At 40.9% G+C, this 27,995-nt stretch overlaps 1 protein-coding gene across 5 annotated transcripts in view; it reads left to right on the top strand.

Annotated features, from left to right (window-relative positions):
* Window positions 1-27,995, top strand: part of MED13L (mediator complex subunit 13L) — a 282,905-nt gene that overhangs the window by 249,332 nt on the left and 5,578 nt on the right. For all 5 annotated transcript variants that reach the window (XM_070275415.1, XM_023647096.2, XM_023647097.2 and 2 more), the window contains 13 exons: window positions 283-1,220; window positions 5,678-5,857; window positions 6,444-6,667; window positions 8,557-8,749; window positions 9,449-9,875; window positions 10,453-10,672; window positions 12,092-12,280; window positions 17,723-17,946; window positions 18,140-18,282; window positions 21,285-21,443; window positions 22,962-23,138; window positions 24,655-24,812; window positions 27,219-27,380. In XM_070275415.1, coding sequence (XP_070131516.1) covers window positions 283-1,220; window positions 5,678-5,857; window positions 6,444-6,667; window positions 8,557-8,749; window positions 9,449-9,875; window positions 10,453-10,672; window positions 12,092-12,280; window positions 17,723-17,946; window positions 18,140-18,282; window positions 21,285-21,443; window positions 22,962-23,138; window positions 24,655-24,812; window positions 27,219-27,380 — 3,394 coding nt within the window. The remainder of the gene's footprint in view (window positions 1-282; window positions 1,221-5,677; window positions 5,858-6,443; window positions 6,668-8,556; window positions 8,750-9,448; window positions 9,876-10,452; window positions 10,673-12,091; window positions 12,281-17,722; window positions 17,947-18,139; window positions 18,283-21,284; window positions 21,444-22,961; window positions 23,139-24,654; window positions 24,813-27,218; window positions 27,381-27,995) is intronic.

Consider the following 27,995-nt stretch of genomic DNA (forward strand, 5'->3'; position numbering starts at 1 on the left):
TAGTAAAAGTTCCCTGCAAAGATTAAGATGAGGATTGCTTAAATGTGGAATAAGTAGAAGGAAAATGCTATATTGAATTATTCTTTATACCTTGCTTCTTGCTTTTCTATATACTGCACTGACTCTTTTGCATCCTTTTTCTTTTTTTAAAGAGAAAATTGAATATACCTAGTGATAGCACGCATATATGATAAGAAATGCACAGGCCAGGTTGGGGTGCTTATGAGTGTATTCCAGCATCTCTGACGTGCTCCTGTTCTCACTTGGTGCTGTTTGTTGCAGTAACGTGCCTAGTGTCGGGAGCCTCGCAGATCCAGACTATTTGAACACACCACAGATGAACACACCAGTGACGTTGAACAGCGCTGCCCCAGCCAGCAACAGTGGAGCAGGAGTTTTGCCATCTCCAGCAACCCCTCGCTTCTCTGTTCCCACACCACGAACCCCCAGGACCCCAAGAACTCCCAGAGGTGGGGGCACTGCCAGTGGTCAGGGGTCTGTTAAATATGACAGCACCGATCAGGGGTCACCAGCCTCTACCCCCTCTACCACGCGGCCCCTTAACTCTGTGGAGCCTGCTACCATGCAGCCCATTCCCGAAGCCCACAGTCTCTATGTCACCCTGATTCTCTCCGATTCAGTGATGAACATCTTTAAAGACAGAAACTTTGACAGCTGTTGCATCTGTGCCTGCAACATGAACATCAAAGGGGCGGACGTCGGGCTTTACATCCCCGATTCTTCCAATGAGGACCAGTACCGCTGCACCTGTGGGTTTAGTGCCATTATGAATCGCAAACTGGGCTACAACTCAGGACTCTTCCTGGAAGATGAGTTGGATATTTTTGGGAAAAATTCTGATATTGGTCAGGCTGCGGAGAGGCGCTTAATGATGTGTCAGACCACTTTCCTTCCTCAGATGGAGGGAGCCAGAAAGTCCCAGGAGCCACCTATAAGCCTTCTCCTCCTCCTCCAGAATCAACATACACAACCTTTTGCTTCACTGAGTTTCCTGGACTATATTTCCTCTAATAGTCGCCAAACTCTTCCCTGTGTAAGCTGGAGTTATGATCGGGTACAAGCAGATAATAATGATTACTGGACGGAATGCTTTAATGCCTTGGAGCAGGGCCGGCAGTATGTGGATAATCCCACGGGTGGAAAAGTGGATGAAGCTCTGGTGAGAAGTGCCACTGTGCACTCTTGGCCTCATAGCAATGGTAGGTTTCCCAGAATTCAGATTTACTTTGAAAAGTGATAACTTACAAACTGCCTTTACTTTGTTATATGACACGATTTTAAATTTCATTTCTTAGAAAAGACAGCACCGGGGCCGGCCCCGTGGCTGAGTGGTTAAGTTTGCGTGCTCCGCTTCAGCGGCCCAGGGTTTTGCTGGTTCGGATCCTGGGCGCGGACCTAGCACCACTCATCAAGCCATGCTGAGATGGCGTCCCACATAGCAGAACTGGAAGGACCTGCAACCAGAATATACAACTATGTACTGGGGGGTTTTGGGGAGAGGACGAAAAAGAAAATGATTGGCAACAGATGTTAGCTCAGGTGCCAATCTTTAAAAAACATTTTTTTTTAAAAGACAGAGCTAAAGTGAGGACTATGTTGATTTCATCCTAAATTTATAGACTGGGGAAATGTTTTATATTGAAACACCTTTGGAGAAGAGTGATTATTTTGTGAAAATTTCCTCTTGTATTCATATTGGAAAGCTTGACTGCTGAATATCAAAGTCGTCATGAGTATACGCACTGATAATTTGCCCACCCGTTCATGTTTAAATCCACCCATTCTTGGGGCCGGCCCGGTAGTGCAGCGGTTAAGTGCGCACATTCAGCTTTGGCCGCCCGGGGTTCGCTGGTTCAGATCCCAGGTGCAACATGGCACCGCTTGGCAAGCCATGCTGTGGTAGGCGTCTCACATATAAACTAGAGGAAGATGGGCACGCATGTTAGCTCAGGGCCAGTCTTCCTCAGCGAAAAGAGGAGGACTGGCAGCAGATGTTAGCTCAGGGCTAATCGTCCTCAAAAAACAATACCTACCCGTTCTTGTAGATCAAGTTTCTATGATGCTTCTTCCATGAAGCCTTCTACCTATTTACAGAGTAGTTTCTCCTTCCTCTTGTTTCCCAGTATTTTGTGTCTTTTGTAACAATGATTACATTTTACTTTGTGTTGTAGTTACTGGGGTGTGTCTCTGGCTCTTCTGTTATTAAAAGCTCCAGTGGACAAACATTTTTGGAGTTGAGCTCTGAGAGTGTCAAGCAACTTGCTGTTCCCTTCCCTTCTTTATTCACTGTCTATCTATACTGTGATGCATTCTGGGGAATAAAGTGGTGGCTGAAGGAGACAAGGTATCTGCCCTCAGGGACTTTCTAATCTATTCTGGAAAATGGACATTCATCAAATAATTACACAAATAAGAATATTGTTATAAGCCATTGTAAGTGATGAAAACATGGGTTAGGGGAGCTACCCTAGGCTGGAGGTCAGGGAAGACTTCCTTGAAGAAATAGTAACATCTGAGATCTCAACGATGAGTACAAACTCACTGGATAAAGAGGGTAGGAAGCAAGGAACTGTGTCGCAGGCAGGAGTGGCAAGTCTGAAGGCCCAGAGTTGTACAGAGCTTGGGGCCTTCAGACAACTGAAAGGTGCTTAGAGACCAGCAGGGGCTAGAATCCCAAGATCCTTTTGAGATGTGCTGGGCATTGGGTCTTCATCCAAACAGCCCAGACAGATCATTAATGGGTTTATGAAGAGGCATTGACATCAGATTTGTATGGTTAAAAAAGAAAAAAATGTACTCTGACCATAATGTGGGCTGTGGATTAGAAAATGGCAGGAATGGATTTGGGGAGGCTAGGAGTTATTGCAGGAGATCAATTAAGAAACAGTGGCTTGGCTTGATGTCCTGGCAAAGAAGCAGAAACGTTCAAGACATGTTTAGGAAGTATTACTGCAGGACTTGGTAATGGGTTGAATTATGGGGGTCGGGGAAAGTGAGATGTTAAGGAAAACACACAGGTTTGTGACTTGTATACCCAGACAGACAATGGTGTCGTTCAAAGATAGGTATACTGGAGGAAGACCAAGTCTGTGGAGAAAGTTCGTAAGTTGAGTTTTGGAAATTTTAAAGATTCCTTTTGAGATATCCAGGTAGAGATGTCCGGTAGACACTTGAGTCTTCCTGGGCCTGGAGCTCAGGGGAAAGGGAGTAGTTGTCATGTAGGTGGTAACTCCAGTAGGGGCACAGAGGAGGAGGAGAAAAGTATAGAATGAGAAGAGTGCCTGGGGCAGAGCTTTGCTGAATTCTGCCCTGTAAGCAAGTCTCAAGAAAGAGAGAGTGGTCAACAAGCATTAAAATGCAGCTGAGCTTGTAAGATAAGGATTAAGCATGTCTTTTGACCTAGCAAGCAGTTTCTGTAGAGTGGTGAGAACAGAGGCTGGGCTGGAGGGCTTACATGAATGAAACATGGACACTGTTTCTGAACAACTCTGTCTTGTAGAGGAGAAGGTTATACAAGCTTCTTAAATATAGTTTGAAATCTGGAATAATAAAAGTGTGTCTAGAGGACAGAGGTCAGTGGAGTAGGGAATGACAGGCGTTTTCTGAGTAGGCCAAGTAAGAGACGTCTTGAAGGTGGAGACTCCTAAGGAAGTATTTAAGGGTTATACTCATTTTTATAAGTGCTTAGGTTTCAGCACAGTGCCTTTTACTTAGCAGGCCTTAATTAATGTCTGCTGGATGAATTTATGAATTAAGAAAAGAGCAGTCTTTCTCCTAAAGAAATGTGGGTGATTATCTTGTGGTTCCTTTTACCAGATAGTGGCCTTCAGACAGAAAAACAGTCTGTGTGGGTGGATCAGTGGGGTCATCTTTGGATAGGAAGAACAGCACATTTTATTTTGCAGGGGAGGCGTGGGTTCCAAATTCAGATGCTGAAAAGTACCAGACAGATAATATAAATGAATGATGCAAAATGATTGCAAAAAGCAATGCCCTAAATTGTCTCCTTTCGCAACACACTTTCTATTTTGTCTGCCCAGGAATAGAGTTCACAAAGAATTATGTCTGCTTTTATTTTCCTCTAACCTATGGTTCTCTTGGTCTGTCATTTTCCTGCTTTTCACAGAGCCATGGGGACAAGAAGTTCTTTACTTTTGTCTTTACCATAAGGAAAAATGAAGCACAGGCTTGAAGATGAGAGCAGTTAAGACTGCTTCAGTCTCAGGGGCCCTGGAGCAGGGGCCCTGGGGAACTGTCTGAAGAGGACAGCTGCTCCTCAGCTCCAGCAAGTGGTGGTCAGGCAGCACTATGGGTCTCAGCCCCAGGGTTGCCACGTTTTTCAAGAAAAGCTGGAAATCCAGATTTGTATAGGAAATTTCCTGGAGAGATTTGTTCCAGAATTTAAAAAAAATAACTCTGTGGGCCACTAGTTTACAGTCTGGGTTTGATTTAGGGACCCATCCAACAATGTCTCAAGAACCTTTAAGTGCCCCGTGTTTCAGATTTAGTTGGGAGACCTCCGATTTCCGTTCACGCCCCTTTCCTCAGCAGCCAGAGAAGTAAGAGCGTGGAAAGCTCCTCAGGAACCCACTGCTTTTGATTCACAGCTGATCGCCTCGAACTTAGCTAGCTCTTTGTTCGGTTCTTTTTGAGAATTTGGTGAGCATCATGGACCTTCCCCCCTGGGAAAAAATACCATATGTTCATGCATGCATGCACAGTTTTGCATAGAGTTTCAGAGGTTTTTCAGATTCTAGGTTAAGAAGCCCTCCTGTAAGCTACTTGTTCTGAAACTGTGAATCCCCTCCCTCCTTCTGTATGCAGACAGCTTTCAGTCCTGTTGCTGCTTCTGCCATGTTTTCATGTGCCTCTGCCTGCGTGGAACTGTCTTTCTCTGTGCGTTTTGTGAAAATACTTTACATTAAGAACATTTTTATAAGTTTTTTAAAACTTCTATTTAAGTTCCTTTTTCCCACTCATCATATAATCCAACATTGATATTTGTAAATAGAAGTCATACAATAATTAAGAAACTTTTGCAGCTTTCTTTTCTTATGAACAGCCTTGGAAATAGGGTTGTTTTTTTTGTTTTGTTTTTTGAGGAAGATTAGCCCTGAACTAACTACTGCTAATCCTCCTCTTTTTGCTGAGGAGGACTGGCCCTGAGCTAACATCCATGCCCATCTTCCTCCACTTTTATACGTGGGACACCTACCACAGCATGGCTTTTGCCAAGCGGTGCCACGTCCGCACCCGGGGAACCCTGGGCCGCTGAGAAGCGGAACGTGCGAACTTAACCTGTGTACCACCGGGCCGGCCCCATGGAAATGGGTTTGAATGATTTTAAAAGGTCAGACCTATCCATCTTTCCACTTTTAAGCAATTCTACAGTTTTAACTTCTATTATAGAGAGTAACTTATTTCCCCTTTTATTATTTCCAATGATAAATTATAAATTTTCTTCACTTTAAAAGAAGAATATTTTTTCTTCTTGATCTTAAGTATTTTAGAATCTACCAAAAATAGAATCTACTGCCGATAATGTCTTTGTCATGGACTATATAACTGAGGTCCAAAATGATGGCCAGAGAGAGGAGAGTGCCAGTTCCCCTCTAAGATTTCTGTTCTTTTTCATTTCATTCCGTTTCTGTTCCAGTGCTCGACATCAGCATGCTGTCCTCCCAAGACGTAGTCCGCATGCTGCTGTCCCTGCAGCCCTTTCTCCAAGACGCCATCCAGAAGAAGCGCACAGGCAGGACCTGGGAGAATATCCAGCATGTGCAGGGACCGCTCACCTGGCAGCAGTTCCACAAGATGGCAGGCCGGGGAACCTATGGTACAATCTTTGCCCTCTTTGAATGCCTTCTGATTTTTGCTCCCTGAAAAACAGCTTTAGTTACTACCTTGCTTCACTGACAAAACAGAATCTTTTTCTTTGTGACTAGAAGTTTTATAATCTCTTTCTTTTCCTACAGTCAGTTTTGGAGTTAAGTGTTCTAAACATCCTTGGCATAAACAAGATCAGTGAAGAAAATAACCCTAAATAGAATATTTAAGTTCTCCTCATCTTGCCAGTCTCACTACATTGTCGCTGGGTATACTCCTGAACTAGTTCTTTCAGCTTCTTTGTAGTCAGGATTGTAATGCTTATCTTAAAGGAAATGACCTAGTGTTGCTTGGAAAACTAACTTTAACTCATTCTAGTCTGCCCTCTGATCTTATTGAACCTTTGTAAGCATGTTTTGACTCTCATCAAGGGCCATGTAATTAGGAGATTTGAAGAATACTTTTAAGAGTATCAGGTCAACCTACAATGAAATTTCTGATGCCAGAGTTAAGAAGAATGCACCGGGAACTTCTAAATTGTCCAGGTTGTGGGAAACAGGCTCTCTCCCACCTTCTAAAGTGTAACGTTGTTTTAGGTTCAGAAGAATCTCCAGAGCCGTTGCCCATCCCCACTCTGTTGGTGGGCTATGACAAGGACTTCCTCACCATCTCGCCCTTCTCCTTGCCGTTTTGGGAGAGGCTGCTGTTGGACCCGTATGGGGGCCACCGTGATGTTGCCTATATCGTGGTGTGTCCAGAAAATGAGGCCTTGCTCGAAGGAGCCAAAACTTTCTTCAGGGACTTGAGCGCTGTATATGAGGTGAGAAAGAGATGAAAATCATTTTTATGATAGAGGTTCGTAGGTTGTTTCTAGTTATGACTAAATTTTAAAGAGAAAATATCTTAAAAGTAGATCTCAAAGAAAATTTGCAAATAGTTGGAGGGTGCAGAAAAGAATTGGCAAGTTTTTCTGGAAGTAAATTGCTTTCCCATCTTGACTTTATATTTTATGAGATTAGACGACTTTCATCTCCCGGCCTTACCACACATCTTAAAATCCTGTCAGCTGTTTTTCCTCCATTTTTGTGCCTGAGTTTAAAAGTATTGCTCACCAGGGGAAAGTGGCTGCTCAGAAGTTGAGCTTTACAAAAACAAAGTACATCTACTCTTTTTGAAGGGGAGGGGAAACTTCCTGAAAACAGTATAAAAATGTTTAGCTTGAAAATTTATGAATTGAAAGATAAGTTTAATGAATCACGTCCCTGTTATGTTTTATTTAACACTACATTCATGTGAATACTAAAATTTTCATACAGGTTAATAATGTAATAACCCTAATAATATACAAGCCAGGTAGATAATATATAAGCCAGGTAGATAATTTTGTATGTTTAGTACATAAATTCCTGTTACTTTTGAAAAATTAGAATTGTGTCTATCTTTGAAGAGTGCCACATTTCTTCTGCCAATGTACATGCACACTAAGTTATTTGAACCTTATACTTCTAATGTCTTTATATTTGGCAAGATTACATGAAATTAGTATTTATAAAATGTTTAGAACTGTGACAGGCATTATAAGCATTAGAAAAGTGTTTGTTAAATGAGATGCTAACTTGAATTTCAAAAATATTCCATAACAGAATGTTCACTATCTATAAATGTATGAGTACACATGAAATAGTAAACTTAAGTGCTGCCACAAAGTAAGGAGATGCTAACATATGAGGTAAGGGCATCAATTAAGCCACTGAAGGAAATCCTTGGATACAGTCATTTCTAAATATTGCCTGGTCCGTGGATCCGTAATAATATTAAATCATAATTACCCTAACTCAGAAAACTTGTCTAAGCAGTTTTAAGGATCAGCCATTCTCTTAAGTGAAGACTTCAACATAAGTTACAGAACATAAAAGAATTGCCAGGTCTTTTTAGATCGTAATGATTTTCCTAGGATTGCTCATTTGGCTGTAATGCATACTTGCTTCAGAAGAGTGTGCAATAGACAGCTTTGTAGGGGCTTGGCAAGCCTTCAGTTGGTCCACTCCAGTGAGGGGCAATAACATGGGCTCTCCTGCTGGGGAACAGGTAGTTAGGTAGGTCACTTTTTGCAGGTGTATCATATTAATTCTCTGCCGTAAGCACCCATTTAGTGCCCTGGAGATTAGTAATAGAATCTCATTGTGCCAATACAACGATTTACTTTTTAAAGGTGATCGGCATATCCACTGCTTCAGTGACCTCTACTCTTGGTGATCTCCAAATGTCTGTAACAGTGTGACAGATGGCCCATAAAATTTTAACATTATCTTATGGGAAAACGTTATGAGTAGGGATCACTTAAGAGGTTTTAGTGGACATATGTCGCAGTTGGCCTTGGTAGGCAGGAATCTGGTCAGTTCTTTATTTGACTGTCAGCAATCAGGTAATGCTCAGCAGTTTTCCCTTGTGCAGAGGGAAGTGGTTGAGATGAAGAGATATTTATTTTTCTTTAGAGGGCTCGTTCCAGATTTGAAGAGACAGGTAGCAGTTTCAGGGTACATTATAATTACCAGAAAGGAACAGCTCGCAATGTTGGTTTGGTTGCATGTGGTAACGTGAAAGGAAGGAGGAAGATGCTGCCGCGTGGTAAGGAGTCCGCCTTGCTGCGCTGTGTGCCACCTGAAGGGGGGCTCCTGTTGTAAACAGCGCTCTTGTCTGTGCTGTCAGATGTGCAGGCTTGGGCAGCACAAGCCCATCTGCAAAGTGATGCGCGACGGGATCATGCGCGTGGGCAAGACCGCGGCGCAGAAGCTGACGGACGAGCTTGTGAGCGAGTGGTTCACCCAGCCCTGGGGTAGTGAGGAGAACGACAATCATTCCAGACTCAAACTGTATGCGCAAGTTTGTCGCCATCACCTGGGTAAGTAGCACTTTATTTGCCAAAGTGGAATTTGACAAGTAAAACAGCAAATTGCTTCTCTTTCTCCATCCCCCAACCCCCGTTAGGGGTGCAACATTATGCTGCTTTTGTCTCCAGTAATGTTAGCGCTCCATTCCTGTGTTTATTTAGGTCTAATTTTTGTGTTCTAGTGGTTAAATGCTAATTTTTATATGCACGTATATTCTTTAAAAAGTTATTTAAAGTTGCCTAGAGAAGTCATATCTAATTTACTTCACATTTCAGAAACTTAGCAGCATGACTTGGTGTTATCTGCTTAATTGGTAACGCAGATTCCAAGAGAATCTTAGAAGCTCGTGAAGCCGTATACACGTAGGGGCATAATATACCGTGATGGCTGTGGAATAGATGGCCTTTCAGCTTTCGGTGAAGGCGTATGGAATCAGTCTGAAAGGAAAAGGCTACAATGGATTCTTTTTCTCTTTTTTTTTCCAAATAAGGCTTTTCTCTAGAATTTATGCTCAGTAGCTCCATGTTCATTTCCATGTTTGCTGAATATATAAGCATACGTTCAGCTGTGGAGATTGCATTTTAGGTGTCATAATCAGAGTGTTGCAGCCCGAAAGCACGATTTTTTAAAAAGTGACTATTGTGGATTTCTGATTCAATTTGACACTGCAGAACATCACTAAAGTCACCTCTCTGCATGGACTCTTTCAGCACCTTATTTAGCCACTCTGCAGCTCGATAGCAGCCTGTTGATACCACCTAAATATCAGACCCCACCAGCAGCAGCGCAGGGACAAGCTACACCTGGGAACGCTGGGCCTTTAGCTTCTAATTCAGGATCGGCAGCTCCCTCAGCTGGCAGTACATTTAATCCCACCTCTAACGGTAGTTCTGCGAACCCCGCAGCGAGTGGCTCTGCATCTGGTTCTTCCGTGCCACCCGTCTCGTCAGCCGCCTCTGCTCCTGGTATTAACCAGATAAGCACTGCCTCTTCTTCAGGCTTCAGTGGTAGTGCTGGAGGGCAGAACCCCAGCGCTGGGGCCGGTTCTGCAGATCGAACTCAAGGGAACGCGGGCTGTGCTGGAGACACTGAGTCTGGGCAGAGCTCCTCTCAGCCCTCACAGGATGGACAAGAAAGGTACGTTACTCACTGACCGAGACGAGTGGCTTCCTTCCGCTCGGACCCCTTACCTACTCTTCTCTGCGTCCCTCTCTCCCCTCGGCCTCACGAGTCTCTAAGTCCAGTTCCGTGCTCTACTTCTCTTCTTCCTGAAAGAAAATGACAGCTGTCATCTATAGCCTCTGTTAAGGAGTTTGAGACGACTTATGAATTTAACTTATTTTTGTTAAACTTATTAGCTTAATAGTAAGTATTACTATTAATACTAATGTTGTCATATAAATATAACATGTAGATAATAGTAATAGTAAGCTATTGCTGTTAATAGTATAATAGAATATCTTTGTAGAATATAACTATAGGAAAAAAAGGGAGTTGAAAAATAGATCTCCCATATTAGAGGAGTATGTTGTTGTTTTCCATCCTCTTGGTGCTTCCTGCCTTGGTTTGACTTCATTCATTTTGATAATATGATACGTATTAATGTTACGTTTGACCTGTAATCATTGTCCAGGGAGTCAGTGTGCTCTAGAACTGATTTATTTTGTGTAATGTGTATTTATTTTGTACGTCTTATAAGTGGCTGTCTCTGCAGTGTTACAGAAAGGGAGAGAATAGGAATTCCCACGGAGCCCGACTCTGCAGACAGCCAAGCCTATCCTCCAGCTGTTGTCATTTACATGGTGGACCCCTTCACGTACACTGCAGAGGAAGACTCCACTTCTGGAAACTTTTGGCTGTTGAGTTTGATGCGCTGCTACACAGAGATGCTGGATAATTTACCTGAGCATATGAGAAATTCTTTCATTCTCCAGGTAACTATTTGCAAGTTTATTTTTACTTTTGTTGTTTTTGTGTTTAAGAAAGTAAACACAAGTTCATGATTAAAAAAAAATTGGAAGTACATGAAAGTAGAAAAAATATTCATAATTTTACCTTTTAGATTCAGCTATCATTACCATTTTGGTGTATTTCTAGCCTTTTTTCTGTATGTTTGTTTACACAGTTGAAATCATACTTTTAATATAATTTTGGGTCTTTTTCTACTTAATATTATTCATGAATACTTTTCCATGTTATTTAAAATTCTCACAAGCAACTTTTTTTTAGGTGTGCTTTTTTTCTGGGTTTGTTTTTTTTTTGGTAAGGAAGATTGGTGCTGAGCTAAGATCTGTTGCCAATCTTCCTCTTTTCTTTCCCCTCCCCAAATCCCCAATATATAGTTATATATCCTTGTTGTAGATCATTTTAGTTCTTCTATGTGGGATGGCACCACAGCATGGCTTGATGAGCAGTGCAAAGGTCTGTGCTCAGGATCTGAACCAGCAAACCCTGGGCCACCAAAGCTGAGCATGTGAATTTAACTGCTTGGCCATGGAACCAGCCCCCAACAAGCAACATTTTTAATGACTGCATATTTTCCATATTTAACTATTCCTGTACAGTTAGATATTTAATTTTCACTACTATAAATAAAGGCATAATAAACATCTTTACGTATAATCTCTTTGTCACATTTCAGGTCATTTCTTGAAGTGTATTCTTAGATATAGATACTGATAAATAATACCAAGTTCTTTTCCAAAAAAATTATACTTATTTACATTCCTTTCAGCAGTGAATGAGCATGCCTGTTTTCACTGCACCCCTGCCAGTTTCATAGTGTAATAATTTAAAAATTTTTAATAATTTTAATAGATGGGAAAGGATGCCTTGAGTGTTTGGGTTTTGTTTTACTGTCGCTTTAACTAAAGCCATTTTATAGAATGAAAAGATTGAAATTAAAGTTAGCAGAATAGGTTGTTGATAATTTCTCCTTGTTTTGAGGTTTGTGTCTCAAGTATTTCACAATAACTCCAAAGATGCCATGCACACTGTGTGTATACATTATAAAAATGAGAAATGGATTAAAAAGCAGGTTTTTAAATTTTGGGACATGGCAGCAGTAAATTGAGAATTTACCCCTAAAGTGAGCACAGGGTAATTTCTAAGTGACAGTGTAACTTGACCAACAAAATGGCACCTCTTCTTAAATTGCTGGTGTGTATTTGGAATATAGGATATTATGTCACTGGAAGAAATTAAGTTTGAAGTATATTATATTTGGCATTTATGTGCTTAAACTAAAGTTCCCTCCCCCATCCAAGTAAAGAACTTCCGCCATTCCACTTTCCAGCCTTCTTACTGGTGGGCTAGCTCTCAGTTTCTCATGTCGTTTGTGTCTGCACCTGCAGATTGTGCCTTGCCAGTACATGCTGCAGACAATGAAGGATGAGCACGTTTTCTACATTCAATACTTGAAGTCCATGGCGTTTTCAGTGTACTGCCAGTGCAGGCGGCCTCTGCCTACACAGATCCACATCAAGTCCCTCACGGGATTTGGACCTGCCGCCAGCATCGAGATGACTCTCAAGAACCCAGAGGTAGGTAGTAAGCCGGGCAGAATTTTCAAAAAGAGTACTTTCATATTAAAGATGTAGGCCCAGAGAGTTGGTCTTCTACCTTTATATATGAATGGTAGGTTTCTTTAATCCTTCAGTTAAAATGGAGGAGGTACTTCTCTGAACTTGTAACATTTTTTGAGAAAAGAGGCAAGCAGATTTTTGATGTAGGACCCAAGGCAGCAATATACTTAGCACTTGTACTTGTTAATGTTTGACTTTCTGATATTTATTTTGTTCTTTATTTGTTGACGCTGACCTGCGTCTGAAATCTGTAACTGGCTGCCTTCCCCAGCTCTGTTCTCTCCGGGCGCAGCAGCTGCGTGTGTCTGCTCGGCCCGGCCCCTCTTCTGAGGCGCATTCGTACAGGGATTGCCTTCTCCTCCGCTTGTCTCAGTGCCTGTGTTGATAAATGAATGCTTTTTCTCTCCTTCTAAACCTGCTGCCCACAGATGAGTACCTCAAGGGTACTCATAATTTTTTTCTCAAGGGGAATTTTAAAACACCAAAGCCAAACATGTTTTAAACCAAAGTTTTACACAATCTCTTTATCCTGAAAATAGAGGTACAGGGCAATGGTTAGAATTTTCAAAGCCTTCAAAAATAAGTTTCCACAACCCTGTTGTGTGAAAGATTACTCATTAATGAAAGCCAGCAAACACCGCTTCACCATAAGAATACTTTCTAAAAGCACCAAACACTGCTGATTTTAGTTGGTAGTGTAAGTTTCTCTGGAAAACTCTATGAAATGCTTATCTCTTTTATAAGTAAAAGCCTAGAAGTGAAAAACGATGCGACTACTGCATTTGTAGTAACTTGGTTCAGGTCGTCTTCATCCCGAGAGAGGAGACTGCTTAGCTACTTTCCTTCTGGGATTATATAAAATTTCTATATTTGGCAGTTTTTAGCTTAGTTTATTCTTTTGAGTTTGAATTTTTCACTTTTGTGAGCAACTCTCTGTTTTCTAAAAGCTTTTTCTAGAATTAAAGAAAAATTTTGTTTCTACTTTTATTTTGTCTCCAGAAATTCAGTTATTGTCTTTATAAACTTAGAATCCTTTAGTTCTTTATCTCTTGATTATTCTGCAATTCAGATGCAATTATTCCTTATGCTTTGGCAAGAAGTGATCACAATTTCAAATGATAACTAATAATGTTCTGCATAGAGGAGAGGGAAGGCTGACTACCTATATTAAGATACCCCAAGGCATTATGTGACGTGTTTAAAGATTATAACACATGGGCAGAACACCATCAGGAGCTCATGAGATAAAGTGGGGCTTAGATTAAAATACATGGCAAAAATAGGCTTTTTTTCCTTTTGCTTTGGACCAGGAAGAGAGAAGTAAATAGTTTGATTTTATTAAAAACAAAAGAACCAAATGTTATGAATGTTTACTGAGATTTCGAATTTTTTCTTTCATTAAGGTAATGGTTAATTGCTCACTGCTGCCTCTCCCTCAGTCTGCAGCTAGAATGTTGCACTTTCATCCAGTAAATACAGCCGACTATTTACTGTGTGCCAGGCGCTGTGTTAGGTGCTGGGGATGCAGTGCTAAACGACAGCCAGGCTCCTGCCCCAGGAATTCTAATCTCTGCGGTGCCACAGTCTCATGCAGTTGCGCTCTCATATAAGAAAGAGCGTATTTTAGTATTTATCATGCAAGCTTTGGAAGAAATCCTCTCACTAGATCCCTTTTGTTTTTCACAGAATATCTACCATCCCTAAAACACAGTTTGGGAATAATGTTTTACCTAGTGATTTATCACAGGCTATCTATTGCATCTAAAATATTTGACATTTAACCTTTTGTTTTAGACAAAACTTTTCAGGCAACCTCACCTGGACTCTTTATTTTTTCATTTTTTTAATTTTTCCTACCTTTTTATTTTGAGATAATTTTTTTCTTTTTTTTTTTCTTAAGGTTATGAAAGTTAACATCCTTGTGAAATTACAGTTGTACATCACTATTAGTCATGTTGTAGGTACACCACTTCACCCCTAGTGCCCTCCCCCCATCCCCCTTTCCCCTGGCAACCACCGATCAGTTCTCTTTGTCCGTATGTTAACTACCACCTATGAGTGGAGTCATACAGAGTTTGCTTTTCTCTGTCTGGCTTATTTCACTCAACATAATACCCCCAAGGTCTATCCATGTTGTTGTGAATGGGACGACTTTGTCCTTTTTTATGGCTGAGTAGTATTCCATTGTATCTATATACCGTATCTTCTTTATCCAACCATCAGTTGCTGGGCACTTAGGTTGGTTCCATGACTTGGCTATTGTGAATAATGCTGCGATAAACATAGGGGTGCATGGAACTTTTGGAATTGCTGATTTCAGGTTCTTAGGATAGATACCCAGTAGTGGGATGGCTGGGTCATAAGATATTTCTATTCTTAACTTTTTGAGGAATCTCCATACTGTTTTCCATAGTGGCTGCACCAGTTTGCATTCCCACCAACAGTGTATGAGGGTTCCCTTTTCTCCACAGCATCTCCAACATTTGTCACTCTTGGTTTTGGATATTTTTGCCATTTTAACAGGTGTAAGGTGATATCTTAGTGTAGTTTTGATTTGCATTTCCCTGATGATTAGTGATGATGAGCATCTTTTCATGTGTCTATTTCCCATCCGTATGTCTTCTTTGGAGAAATGTCTGTTCATGTCCCCTGCCCATTTTGTAATCGGGTTGTTTGATTTTTTATTGTTGAGTTGTGTGAGTTCTTTGTATATTATGGAGATTAACCCTTTGTCGGATAAATAACTTGTGAATATTTTTTCCCAATTAGTGGGCTGTTTTTTTGTTTCAATCCTGTTTTCCCTTGCCTTGAGGAAGCTCTTTAGTCTGATGAAGTCCCATTTGTTTATTCTTTCTATTGTTTCCCTCATCTGAGGGGTTATGGTGTCCGAAAAGATTCTTTTGAAGCTGATGTCAAAGAGTGTACTGCTGATATTCTCTTCTAGAAGACTTATTGTTTCAGGCCTAATCTTTAGGTCTTTGATCCATTTTGAGTTTATTTCAGTAAATGGTGAAAAAGAATGGTCAATTTTCATTCTTTTACATGTGGCTGTCCAGTTTTCCCAGCACCATTTGTTGAGGAGACTTTCTTTTCTCCATTGTAGGCCCTCAGCTCCTTTGTCAAAGATTAGCTGTCCATAGATTAGCTGTCCACCTGTACTCTTTATTTTTTTTTAAAAAAAGCTTTTTTGAGACATAATTCACATGTCATAAAAATTCACCCTTTCCAAACTTGTACAGTTCAGTGGTTTCAGTTTAGTCACAGAGTTGTACCCCCATCACCACTAATTTTAGAACATTTTTATCAACTTAGACACTCCATGCCTATTAGCAATCACTCCTCTGTCTCCCCTCCCGCCAGCTTCTGGCAGCTACTAATCTACTTTCTGCCTCTATGGAGTTGCCTGTTGTGGACATTTTATATAAATGGAATCATACAGTAGGTCGTCTTTTTTTTTTTCCTTTTGAGGAAGATTAGCCCTGAGCTAACATCTGTTGCCAATCCTCCTCTTTCTGCTGAGGAAGACTGGCCCTGAGCTAACATCTGTGCCCATCTTCCTCTATTTTATATGTGGGATACTTGCCACACCATGACTTGATAAGCGATGCGTAGATACATGCCCAGGATCTGAACTGGCAAACCCTGGGCTGCCGAAGCAGAACATGCGAACTTAACCGCTGCACCACCAGGCCAACCCCAATAGGTCGTCTTTTATGTCTAGCTTTTTTCATTTAGCATAATATTTTCAGTGTTCATCAATGTCATAGCACGTCTCAGTAGTTAATTTCTTTTTATGGCCAAATAATATTCCATTATATGGATATACCACATTTTGTTTATCCATTCATTAGTGGGTGAACATTTGGGTTTTTCCACTTTTTGGCTATTGTGAATAATGCTGCTCTTAACATTTGTGTACAAGTTTTTGTGTGGCTATGTTTTCACTTCTCTTGGTAAATACCTCGAAGTGGAATTTCCAGGTTTATGGAGAATGAATGGAGCAGTGATAAGGTTAGCTTTGAAACTTTGAGCAAGTTGTTAGAATATCTTAGAATATCCCTAAGCCCATATTTTGTGTCCCTAATATGAAAGAATTGGCTTAGATTATTTCCAAGGTCTCTTTTTGCTTTAAAGTTCTGTAATTCCATTACTACTATTTCTTATGCTTTATAGTTCAGGAATTAGCCCCTGTGACTGTGGACTGAGTCTGGCCTGCAGCCTGTATTTGTGTGATCAGCTACAGAGACATGAGAATTACATTTTTAAAAAGAGAAGATTATGTGACAGAGACTCACAAAGCCTAAAATATTTGCTATCTGGTCCTTTATAGAAGTTGGCTGACAACTGCTGTAGTTTATTAAATATGGAATTGTGTATAATAGCTGTAAACAAAGATGACAGTTAAATTTTGTCACAGTTTGACTATTTAAAATATTTGTCTTAGGTAGTAGTTAATGCTTTGATTTCTTAAATTACATACATACACACACATTAAAATATAATATACATACTGGAAAGTACCCAGTCATAAGTGTAGCGCTTGATGAATTTTCGCTAAGTAAAAATATGTAGCAAGCACAAGAAACAAAGCATAACAGGCATCCAGAAGCCTCTCTAATGTCCCTTCGCTCCTGCAGTAATCACCATTCTGACTTACAGCAGCATAGTTTTGCCTGATTTTGACTTTTATATAAACTGAATCGTATAATTTATGTTCCTTTGTGTCTGACTTTTACTCAGTGTTGAGGTTCATTCGTTTTGTTGCTCGTGGTGGTAGTTTTTCATTCTCTTTGCTGTTTAATGTTCTGTTTGTGTGATTGTATGACAGTTTAGCATCCATTTCCCATTGATGGGTATTTAGGTTATTTCTGTTTGGAGCAATCATTACAATTAATACTGTTGTGAACATTCTTATCCCCGTCCTTTGGTAAACACATATATGCATCTTGTTGGATCACAGAGTAGGTGTTTGCTCAGCTTTAGTGGATATTGTCAAATACTTTTCCAAAGGGATTGTATTACCAGCAATATATGAAAGTTCTAGTTGTTCTGCATTCTCACTAATACTTGGTGTTTTCTGTCTTTTTTATTTCAGACATTCTGGTGGGTATATAGTGGTATCTCATTGTGGTTTTAATTTCCACTTTCCTAATGGCTAATGAAGTTGGGTCAGTTTACTTTCTAAATTAGTAATTTCTTTTAATAAGGAAATTTTAGCTTATATCATTTAAACAATCTTTTTGTTATCTGTATTATCATTACTATTTATATAGAGAGTACTAGGGGAGGCAATCTATTGTCATTACTCCCTGTTGATTTCATTCAGTGCTGTTCTGGGTTTTGTTGTAAATATTACATTGAGTGGCTTTGTGTTGATACTGATTTTGATTTTGATTTCAGCGGCCCAGTCCAATCCAGCTTTACTCCCCTCCTTTTATATTGGCCCCCATCAAAGACAAGCAGACAGAGCTGGGAGAGACGTTTGGTGAAGCGAGCCAGAAGTACAATGTGCTCTTTGTGGGCTATTGTCTGTCTCATGATCAGCGCTGGCTTTTGGCTTCCTGCACTGACCTCCATGGGGAGTTATTAGAAACTTGTATTGTAAATATTGCTTTACCAAACAGGTGAGGAGCCTTGGTGTTTATGGTGCATGTCATTGATGCTGTGCCTTTCCTCAGATATGAACCTTTCTTATTTTCTTATCTAAATGCAGTGGGTACTGTGTGGGTGGGTTCCTTGGAATTTTCTAGATTTTATCTTACTGAGAGATAGCTTTGATTCATTTGGGGGTCCCTTTCCCATTTCTTTCTATTTCAGATCACGGAGGAGTAAAGTATCTGCACGTAAAATTGGACTACAGAAGTTATGGGAATGGTGCATAGGTATTGTCCAAATGACGTCTCTACCCTGGAGAGTTGTAATCGGGCGACTTGGGCGTCTTGGCCATGGGGAGCTTAAAGGTGAGAAATACCTGAAGCAGTATGTACGAGAAACAAAGGGAAAGGGCTGCACTAACATCATTACCGAGCTGAGGGAGAAAATTGTAAAGCTAGTAGTAAGAGTAAAGCAGATTGTATTTTCTGATTCTTTTCAATGTACAAGATAAACCAGTGTTCTTTAAACTTCTCATTAGCAACCAACCATTTATCCAAAGAAAATCTTAAATATTGAAGTCCAATACGTAAAGCAGAAAAATAATGTTTTATTAATATAGAAGTGATACTCAGTAAATTAGAATTTCTAACATTTATTTATATATTGAATCAGTGAGAAGAACAAGTCAATTTTAACATAAAAATTTTATGTCAGAGATTATGGATGATAGTAGAAGTTATAAGTAAGAACAGCCTTTAGTTTCCTTCATTCGTTTGTTTGTTTTTGGTGGTCGATGGTGATGAGTTTTATATTTCTTTATTTTGTTTAGGTGGTACAATAGCAAGATAATCCTGATTTACAAGGACAAGTAGTTGCAAATTGGATCCATCTTTATTCACATTGCCACTGTCTGATATTCTTCAGACTGGACGCTTAAGAGAGTGGATGTTTTTCCCCAGATAGAGCTACCAACTGCTTCTGTTCCTTATCATAAGTCTAACAGTCAGTCACAAAGCACTAAAAGGAACTGTAACATAACACAGCTGACTGCTGGCAGCCGCCTTGCCTGGCATCGAGCCCAGCTCATTTACTGTCCTAGTGTAGCTACTTGTACAGTTTTACATGAGCAGTATGAACAGGCCTAGATTATTTTTTTAAAGTCTTACTAATGACACATTTATGAAAAGTTCAATATATGCATATAGGTAGAAGTCTTTTTCTAAAGTCTGTACAAAAGCAAAGCGTATATCACAGATTAGCTTTGTGATTTTGTATGTGCAAGTATATTAAAGCAGAGTCAGCAGACTTTCTTTGTAAAGGGCCAGACAGTAAATATTTTTGACTTTGCAGGACAGCTGGTCACTGTTGGAACTGCTCAGCTCTGCCATTGTCACATCAGAGCCACAGACAATACCTAAGTGAATGAACGTGGCTGTGTTCCAATAAAACTTTGTCTCCAAAAACAGGCGGTGGGCGCTGTGGCCTGTGGACCATAGTTGGCTGACTCTTGCATTAGAGTGTGCATGTTATTGCTTTATAGGTGTTTGTGGAACCCCTAAATTAAAACCCCTGGTACAGATATAACTTGCAGTGTAACAAGTTGCCTGAGTGAGTTAACAGCAGTTAACAGTGGGTTTTAACAGCAGTGGATTCAAATATTACATAATATGTATTAAATAAGTGGTTTCTTAGGAATCTATCGTACACAAAATTTTTTAGTAACAAATTATACTGTAGACTAATAGAAAATGTTACCCTTTTCATTTTTTAAAGAATTTCTTACTTATAATGAATCTTGTATTAGTAGCCTGGAGGTCTAATACATTAGGGAATTCATCATTTCATTTCTGTCAGAATTCCTATCTTCTCTCCTAGGATGCCTTTTAGTCAATCTTATTTCTTAAAGGCTTTGAGCTACTGTTAACCCTTGGGAAAAGTTAGAATATAATAGAAAAGAAGAAGAGGGGATAAAAACGTAGCCTAGTAGTCTAGTCAGTTGGTGTTTTGGAAAAATTATTAGGGCAATTGCCTTCCCTTTCTGGTATTTTAGAAGGGACACACTCTTCTTAGCTCCAAGAGGAGAGGAATGTGAGTGTGACCGAGGACCCTGTCAAAAGATTGAGAGAAAACGTACTTTCGAGGAGTGAAAACATGAAGAAGAGCCTAGTGTACGGGAAGTGAGTTTGCTAATCTGCATTTCCTTCCTTTGGGGACCTGAGGTCTGTGCCACATTGCACTTCTGGGACAGTATCAGTTACGGACCTGTAGGTTTCACAGTCAGCCCTGTCACTTTCTGTTCTTCATCACCAAAGTGTGATAAAATACTCATACTGTCTTTTCCTTCTTAGTTGGTTTTAAATACAGAACTCACATCTGTTTGATTACTCTCTGATTTTTAAAAATACCTTCTTAATGTTCCTGGCCACTTTTATTTCAGCCACTTCAGTTTGAGGTTCTTTAGGAATACGAAATATGAAAAAATTTTTCCTTTCTCTTGCCCTTTAAGGGGAGAATAGCTTGTTTGAAAAAATAGGTGGAGGTAGAAAAGCCTACAGTGGAGTGGCATTCCGTCCGTGGGCCGTGCCGCGACAGCAGTGTGCCGCTGCAGGAGTCTGACCTGCTTCCTGTGTGTGTGTCGGGGTCAGAGGAGAGGACCAAGTGCTCTTCAGTGCCCAGACTAACATAACCCTCAACACTTCTCTGAGCAGACAGAGCACCTTTGTTTGGAGGCAAGAAACACGTATTAGAAAGAAAATTTGTGCCGACTTTTAAATCTGAACCATTAGCGTTAGGAGTGCTTCACTCACACCCATAGTTTGTCAGCTCTTTCGGGCGTTCTCAGAAAGGTTCCCCTTCCGTTCTCCTGCTGCTTGTCTTTCACGGAAACAACTAACCTACAGTGGTGACAGCACTGCGGTTCGCCCCCAACTGTGCTCCCTTCTAAAGGGAAGTGCTGATGGGGCAGTGAAAGATCCAGAACTGGAGAAGGAGGAGAAAGGACAGAACAGTCTGGCCCAGTCGTCAGAAAGCATTTGAGGACCTAAATCTACCTGGGGCTGTGCTGGCCTCTCACAGGTCATGTCGGAGATGACTTCAGTCTACAGCATAGGAGTCCTTTGTTTCTTTGTTAATGAAGTGTAATAGTGAAGTCTACAGCATAGGAGGCCTTTGTTTCTTTGTTAATGAAGTGTAATAGAGGTCACGTAATGTTTTCTTTGTAGCAAGGAGGGGAACCTGTAAAAAGCCGTATTCCCTTTAGGCCCCAATCCTGGAAATTCTATTAACCAGGCAAAACTGGTAAAATGCTCAAACCTGCTATCAGTGTGACTTTCTAAAGACTGTGTGTGCCTGTGACACTTGATTTCAGATTGGAGTATCCTCCTTGGAGAATGTTCACTACAGACAATCAGCAAACGGCTCAAGGACGTGTGCCGGATGTGTGGGATCTCTGCCGCAGACTCTCCTTCTATCCTTAGTGCCTGCCTGGTTGCTATGGAACCCCAGGGGTCCTTTGTAGTGATGCCAGGTAAATCTCTTCTTGTCAGTTTCATTAATTAGGTAGCACATCAGTTCTGTCCATTCAAACTTAAGTCCACAGATAAGTGTAGAATATATCTTTATTGTCTTTATAAGAGAAGATTGTACTCAAAAATTGGGCTCAAAAATGGAAATCGTTTGGTCTCTTCCAAGGGGAGTGGTTTGTGACTTTATTATCTTTGTTGACCATAGCTTGGGGAAAGCCTAAGTTCTGGACATAATTGAGAGCTCTTACAGTCATGGAGTCATGCCTGACCCCAACTTGTTGTTAGTGTGTGAAATCACCCCCCAAAAACTACTAAAGTGGACACCAGCATGATACATATTTGAGTATCCTTTTGAAGACAGGTATTTGGCAGAATCTCCAAGCAGCCTTGAGAGGATATTTAGAGACTCTGATATGGCTGAGGATGAATGGTAAGGCAAGTAGGGGTGAAGCGTTCAGCACAGTACCTGGCCCATAGTGAGCCCTCAGTCACTGTAAGTGCCACTGTGTGGATAGGCAAGACATTGTTGCCACAGAATTTTTTGAAAAATTAGCAGCTAAGCTATTTTATAATTAAGCAGTTGTGTGTGTGTGTGAGAGAGGAAGATTCACCCTGAGCTACCATCTGTGCCAGGCCTCCCTGTTTTGTATGTGGGACGCCTCCACAGCATGGCTTGATGAGTGGAGAAGGTCTGCACCCGGGACCCGAACCTGCGCACCTGGGTGCTCAAGTGCAGCACGTGGAACTTTAACCACTCGGCCACAGGGCCAGCCCCATGGCTAAGCAGTTTTAGACTTTTTAAACCTGTTTTCACCATCCAGATATTTCTTTGATCAAATGGGAGACCCTGTCCCCTCACTTCCCGTAAAAGTCAATAGTGTCGTGGTGTGAGAGTGAGCTTATTTGTCATCAGTCCATTGAGAGACAGGTATCCCATATTGGCCTGCTTGTTGGACCTTAGGTTAATTGTTGCCTGCACCTCTTGGGGAAGTTAATAACTTCTTTGTGCTCTGTCCTCGTCATGAAATGAGGGCAGTAGTTCCTACCTCAAGGTGGCTATGATGACTGAATGAGATGACAGGAATAAAGTGTTCACATAGTAAGCATTCAGTAAATGTTAGTTAATAACAATTATTAGTTGAATAGTACCATTTCTATAGAATTGTATCATTTAGGAGAACAGTACTTACAAATTGTGAGCAACCACAGGAGGAAAGAAAGTGGGAGATTAATTTGTAGAAATACTGCTTATGCAAGTAATTTAGACATATTTGGTGGCCTCAATCCAGTTTTATCCCAGCCTTTCCAGTGTGAAGTGAGGCTTGGGCTCTCATAGCTATGTGCTCTGAGTCAGTGTCTTTGAAGTTGTTTAAATGCTTGGGCTCAGCTGTAAATGGGTGTCCAGCATGGCAGTTGTGTCAGACTCATATCACTCTAGCTCAGGTCTTCTCAGAACTTCATTCCTGGAGTTGTTTACTGCTGCACAAGAGGACTTGATACTATTCTTTTTTTCCTTTAAGATGCTGTCACAATGGGCTCTGTTTTTGGCCGAAGTACTGCACTAAACATGCAGTCATCTCAGCTTAACACCCCTCAAGATGCTTCTTGTACACACATCTTGGTGTTCCCAACATCGTCAACCATCCAAGTGGCTCCAGCCAACTATCCCAATGAAGATGGATTTAGCCCCAACAATGGTGAGTGGAAGACCCAAATGGGTAGAGGCTCAGCTTCTTCAGTAAGGCACAGAGCTAGAGTATGGAGTCACCAGGCTGCTGCAGGGTGTTCTGTGTTTTAGTAAACAATATGAAATAGGAAGAAGGGATTGAAGGTTTGAGAAGCTTTTTGGTTTTGAAGATTTAATTTGCACAGTTACCAAGACCAAATAAATACTTTCCTCTCCTGGGTAATTAACTTTCTCCTGTTTTTCATTAAAGACGAAAAAATACTATCTGCTTGGTAGTGTCCTGCACGTGGGTGTCACTCTTTCAATAAATATTTCTTTCCTTTTTTGTTTTTTAAAGATTGGCACCTGAGTTAACATCTGTTGCAATCTTCTTTTCTTCTTCTTCTTTTCCCCAAAGCCCCCGAGTACGTAGTTGTATATTCTAGTTGTAGGTCCTTCTGGTTGAGCTTTGTGGGTTGTCACCTCAGCATGTCTTGAGTGGTGCTGGGTCTGCACCCAGGATCCGAACCAGCAAAACTCTGGGCCACCAAAGCAGAGCATGTGAACTTAACCACTCAGCCATGGGGCCAGCCCCTCAATAAGTATTCTTTATTTGGTTTGAATGTATGAGGACTACTAGGCCAAATGAAGATAGCGCCTGCCTTTAGCTAATCATTGGGAGTCTGATTTGCTCTAAAACAGCTTCTTATTTGATTATTCTTAATATATTGTTGTGGTTATATTGTTGTGCTTATATCTGTTAAGGCATTTGTTAAGAAATGGTTATTTATAAACTGTAAAACGCTCAATATTACGCAGGCTTTTGCATTGTCTTTTGAAAAATTTTTAACGGCTACTAGCATTTGCTCCTGTTAAATGGGGAGGGTAAAGGATGCCATACTTACCATATATGTGTATAGCATGTATAGTATGATCACAGTGGAATAACAAATAAGAGAAAAAGGAGGTGATTGGGTCATGGGTAATGGTTTTCCCCTTTCCTTTCCAAATTTTCTGCTGTGAGTGTACCTTACTTTTATAATGTGGGAGAGAAGTTTTTAATGAAAACCTTGTGCTTTGATCTCCTTCTGGAATAGGCCTCCAGTTCAGGGCAGGTTCACACCTATTAACATGCGTTAATTCAGGCTCCATTATTTTAGATGCTAATTGGATGCATGGATGGAGTCTGCTGTTTTCTTGGATGGTGTCAATTTTAACTTTGTTTAATAATTAAATTGCTTCTTTAGCTGTTTTGCCATCTTTTTAAGTGCCTTTGGAGGCTATACAAAATGTGGAGTTTTAATTTATGTTCTTTATTTCTCCGTTCTGTTAATACTTCACATTAGGAGATCATTGGAAAGAGTACAAAATGAAAGAATGCTTGGCAGAAGGAATACTTTGCACCCAGTAGTCATGCATTAAATCTTACTACGTTCTGAACAACACATGTCTATTACAGTCACAGGTCAACAAAAAGAGTGTATTGGATAAGTTGAGGATATGGATTATTTTTTTAATTTTGTGCTTTTTTCCCCCCTCCCCTCTAGATGATATGTTTGTTGACCTTCCATTCCCAGATGATATGGACAATGACATTGGCATATTAATGACTGGGAACCTCCACTCCTCTCCCAACTCCTCCCCAGTCCCTTCCCCAGGCTCTCCTTCTGGAATTGGTGTGGGCTCTCACTTCCAGCATAGTCGGGTAAGGACCATCTGAAGTAGGTTGGTTAAAACAACCTCAGCCTTCAGGAATAATCCTCTGGAAGTGTCATCTTCTTTTTACTACATGTGCTTTTCTTCTTGTCAGTCTTAGACCCAGGTGCAAGAGAAATAAGTGTGCGAAAGCAACTCTGTAGTTGTTCCATTTTGACTGAAGGCAGGCATTCGGAAGAAATGTATCATTATTCCTGATGAATATGGTTTATCAGAAGCGGAGTCCTATTTGTAGCTGCAAGAGTTTTGTGCAATTATTTTTTTCTTAGCAAAAATTAGTTTTTGATTGCCTGGTGCTTCCCAGTTATGTTTTATTTTTTGCCAAAATAGTGGCTTTTCAGAGGCTAATTCAACAGCCCTATTTAACATGCCAGGTAGCTGTGTTAACTGAAGAACACATCGTTGATGGTTAATTATTCCGAAAGGAGCCTGACTGTTCTCGTGTCCCTCACGTGCCTTTGTTCACGCATCACAAGCTTCCCCATGGCCAGCCTGCAGGGATGGCCGGAGCCCCGGCAAGGCTGATTGTGGAGGAACATCCAGGTTAATGCCTGAGTGTTAAGGGAAAAACCAGAGCTTACAACTAGTTTCATCTTTACATATCCCAGGGATATGGGACGAGGATTAACAAAAGATTGCAGAGTTAAAGGTTCTGCCGTAGCTTGTGTTAACTTCATTTAAAAGCTAGATGATTCATGCCTTATCACTGTATTATACTTTGTATTTAAAATAGCATGAGATTGAGGGGTTGAGACACAGAAACATAGCTATGTCTAATATTGTAAACTGCACAAGGGTGAGCAACCTGCTTCCACTCCTTTAGACACAGAGGTACACTGAGAGGACTCAGGTTCCTGTCAGGTGGGACTCCAGCCCACGGTTCACTGAAGGACAGTCAAGAGAGAGAAGATTTAGAACTTTAGTCAGAGGGCAGGTAAACCAGGAAAGGGCAGCTCATGAACCGCCCCATGGAACTGCCAGCCCCCCATTTCCTCATCTGGAAGGGGGAGATTTTAAATGTCTTTATTTCCTCCACAGTCGTTTGCCAGTTAATGACAGTTGATTGGTTCATTGGAGATGGTTATGATAGGAACCGAGAGCACATGTTTTACACTGGGTAGTTTTAATTAGGATTGATGAATTCTGGGGCACATAACATAGCAGCTAAGACTGTGTGCTCTGGAGTTTGATAAATCCAGCTCTGAATTACAGCAGTACGGCTTACTAAATTTGTGATCTTGGACAAGCTTGCTTTACCTTTTGCAGCCTTAGTTACCTTATCTGTGAAATGGAAATAATAGCAACTGCCTCCCGGTACCAGTTGTTGTAACTCAGTTTATCCATTAACAAAGAATTGGTAATTGAAGTGTAATGTTAGTTTTGTAAGAAACAGAGGTGTGCTGTGTTTTCTCCCTTCGCTGGAGCCTCAAGCCTTCAAGTCTTAATTGAATGGCACATTTTAATCAGCACTGTTCTGAAGCTGGTCAGGTGGCCTTTTTCAGTCCTGAGCACCTGCAGCCAGGTGACCCCTGAGAGGCTTCCAGCATTTCCTCTTTCTGAGCCATTAAACATTCTTTGATGTCCAATTAAGACATTATAAGAGAGGAAAGAATTTGTTCAAGGTTGCAGTAAATTTTTATTTTTTAACCAACTCAGAATTAGTACAACTTGATGTAGTGGTTGAGGATTTTTTTCCCTCAAAACAGAAGGCTTTTGAAAACAAACACATTACTTATTATTGGCTTGCACAAAAGGTACCTTTTCAACTCTTGAAACTAGCTAACAGAATCAAAGATGAGGAAAATGTCAGTTGCAGAAAGGCACTTGTTAAGGGGGTTAGTGCATATTAATTTACAATTAAAAAGCTTCTTCAGGAGCTGATCTTACCCTGCTGGCAGGCCATGAATATCAGTGCTGCGCAGAGACTGGTGAAGTATGTTACGTTTTCCTAATCAGCGTTGTTGACAGTGGACGGTCAAGTGTTTGTGTGTTTTTGGTTGGTTGCTGGTGAAAGAGCACATGGGTGTGGCGGTACCTTCGGCTGTCAGGGTTCCACTCTTTCAGCTTTTAGTTTGTTACCTCATGATGCCACAGAACGGGTTTTACCCTCTGTAGTTTTTAACCAGAGAAAATAAATCTGTACGTTCTTGACTGCTGTTATTAGTTTTGCTGGTATCTTCTGCCTGAGCTGTAGTTTTCATCAGATATCTGTGTGTGCAGCAAAGATAGTGCCTCCCTGTTGTCCTTTCTCGGTCACCTGGTGTTTTTGTGTAAGATGCTGCCAGAAAGGGGATTAGTCACTACAGTGTACAGGGCGACTTGATGAAAGGTTGATTTTCAAAGCTTTGTTTGAAGTGGCAAATGCTGAGCTTGCTTTTGGGACTTTGTTTTTCAGAGCCAGGGCGAGCGCCTTCTTTCTCGAGAAGCACCCGAGGAGCTGAAGCAGCAGCCTCTGGCCCTTGGGTATTTGGTATCAACTGCCAGAGCTGAGAATCTCCCGCAGTGGTTTTGGTCATCATGTCCCCAGGCTCAGAACCAGTGCCCCCTCTTCCTAAAGGTTGGTTTACTGCCATATTTGAAGTTTTGGGGGATGAGTGACATACTTAAGTTCAATTTTGCTTAGAAATTTTTGTCTTAATCACCATAATCTTATTCTGTTCCCTGTTTCTCTCATATTTACTTATAATCTGAGGATATTCTAATTACAGTTGTAGGTGGAGAGTAGTATTTAGAGAGGAGCCCAAAACTATGTCACAAAGAAATGAATCCCATTAACGCAAGGAGAAGACTTTGTGGGGCCCGAAGGGTACATCTCGGATGGACACGTGGTTCTGTGTAACAGTCTTTGTCCAAGTCGATATCACATTGCTGTCAGTGAGGGTAAGCCTGGGCGGAGAAGAAGATTACTAGCAGTCCTCTTCCTCGCCTGCCACAGGCTGTCGGCGTTCTTCATTGGAGCAGGACAAGAGTCAGCTACGAAGTTCCGTGTTTATGTCTGCTTCTTCCTCTATGTTCCTTGGAGCCTTTTAATCCAAATTAAGGATTAAAAAAAAATTTATCACTTCAGTTTAGATGGAAGAACCTAGAATGAAATCCATTTCTCACCTACAGATTGGCAAAAGGGCAAAGGTTTGCCAGTGTACTCTGTTGGCAGGGCTGTGGGGAGAATGTG

Source organism: Equus caballus, chromosome 8 (assembly GCF_041296265.1).
Source record: "Equus caballus isolate H_3958 breed thoroughbred chromosome 8, TB-T2T, whole genome shotgun sequence".
Taxonomy (NCBI): domain Eukaryota; kingdom Metazoa; phylum Chordata; class Mammalia; order Perissodactyla; family Equidae; genus Equus; species Equus caballus.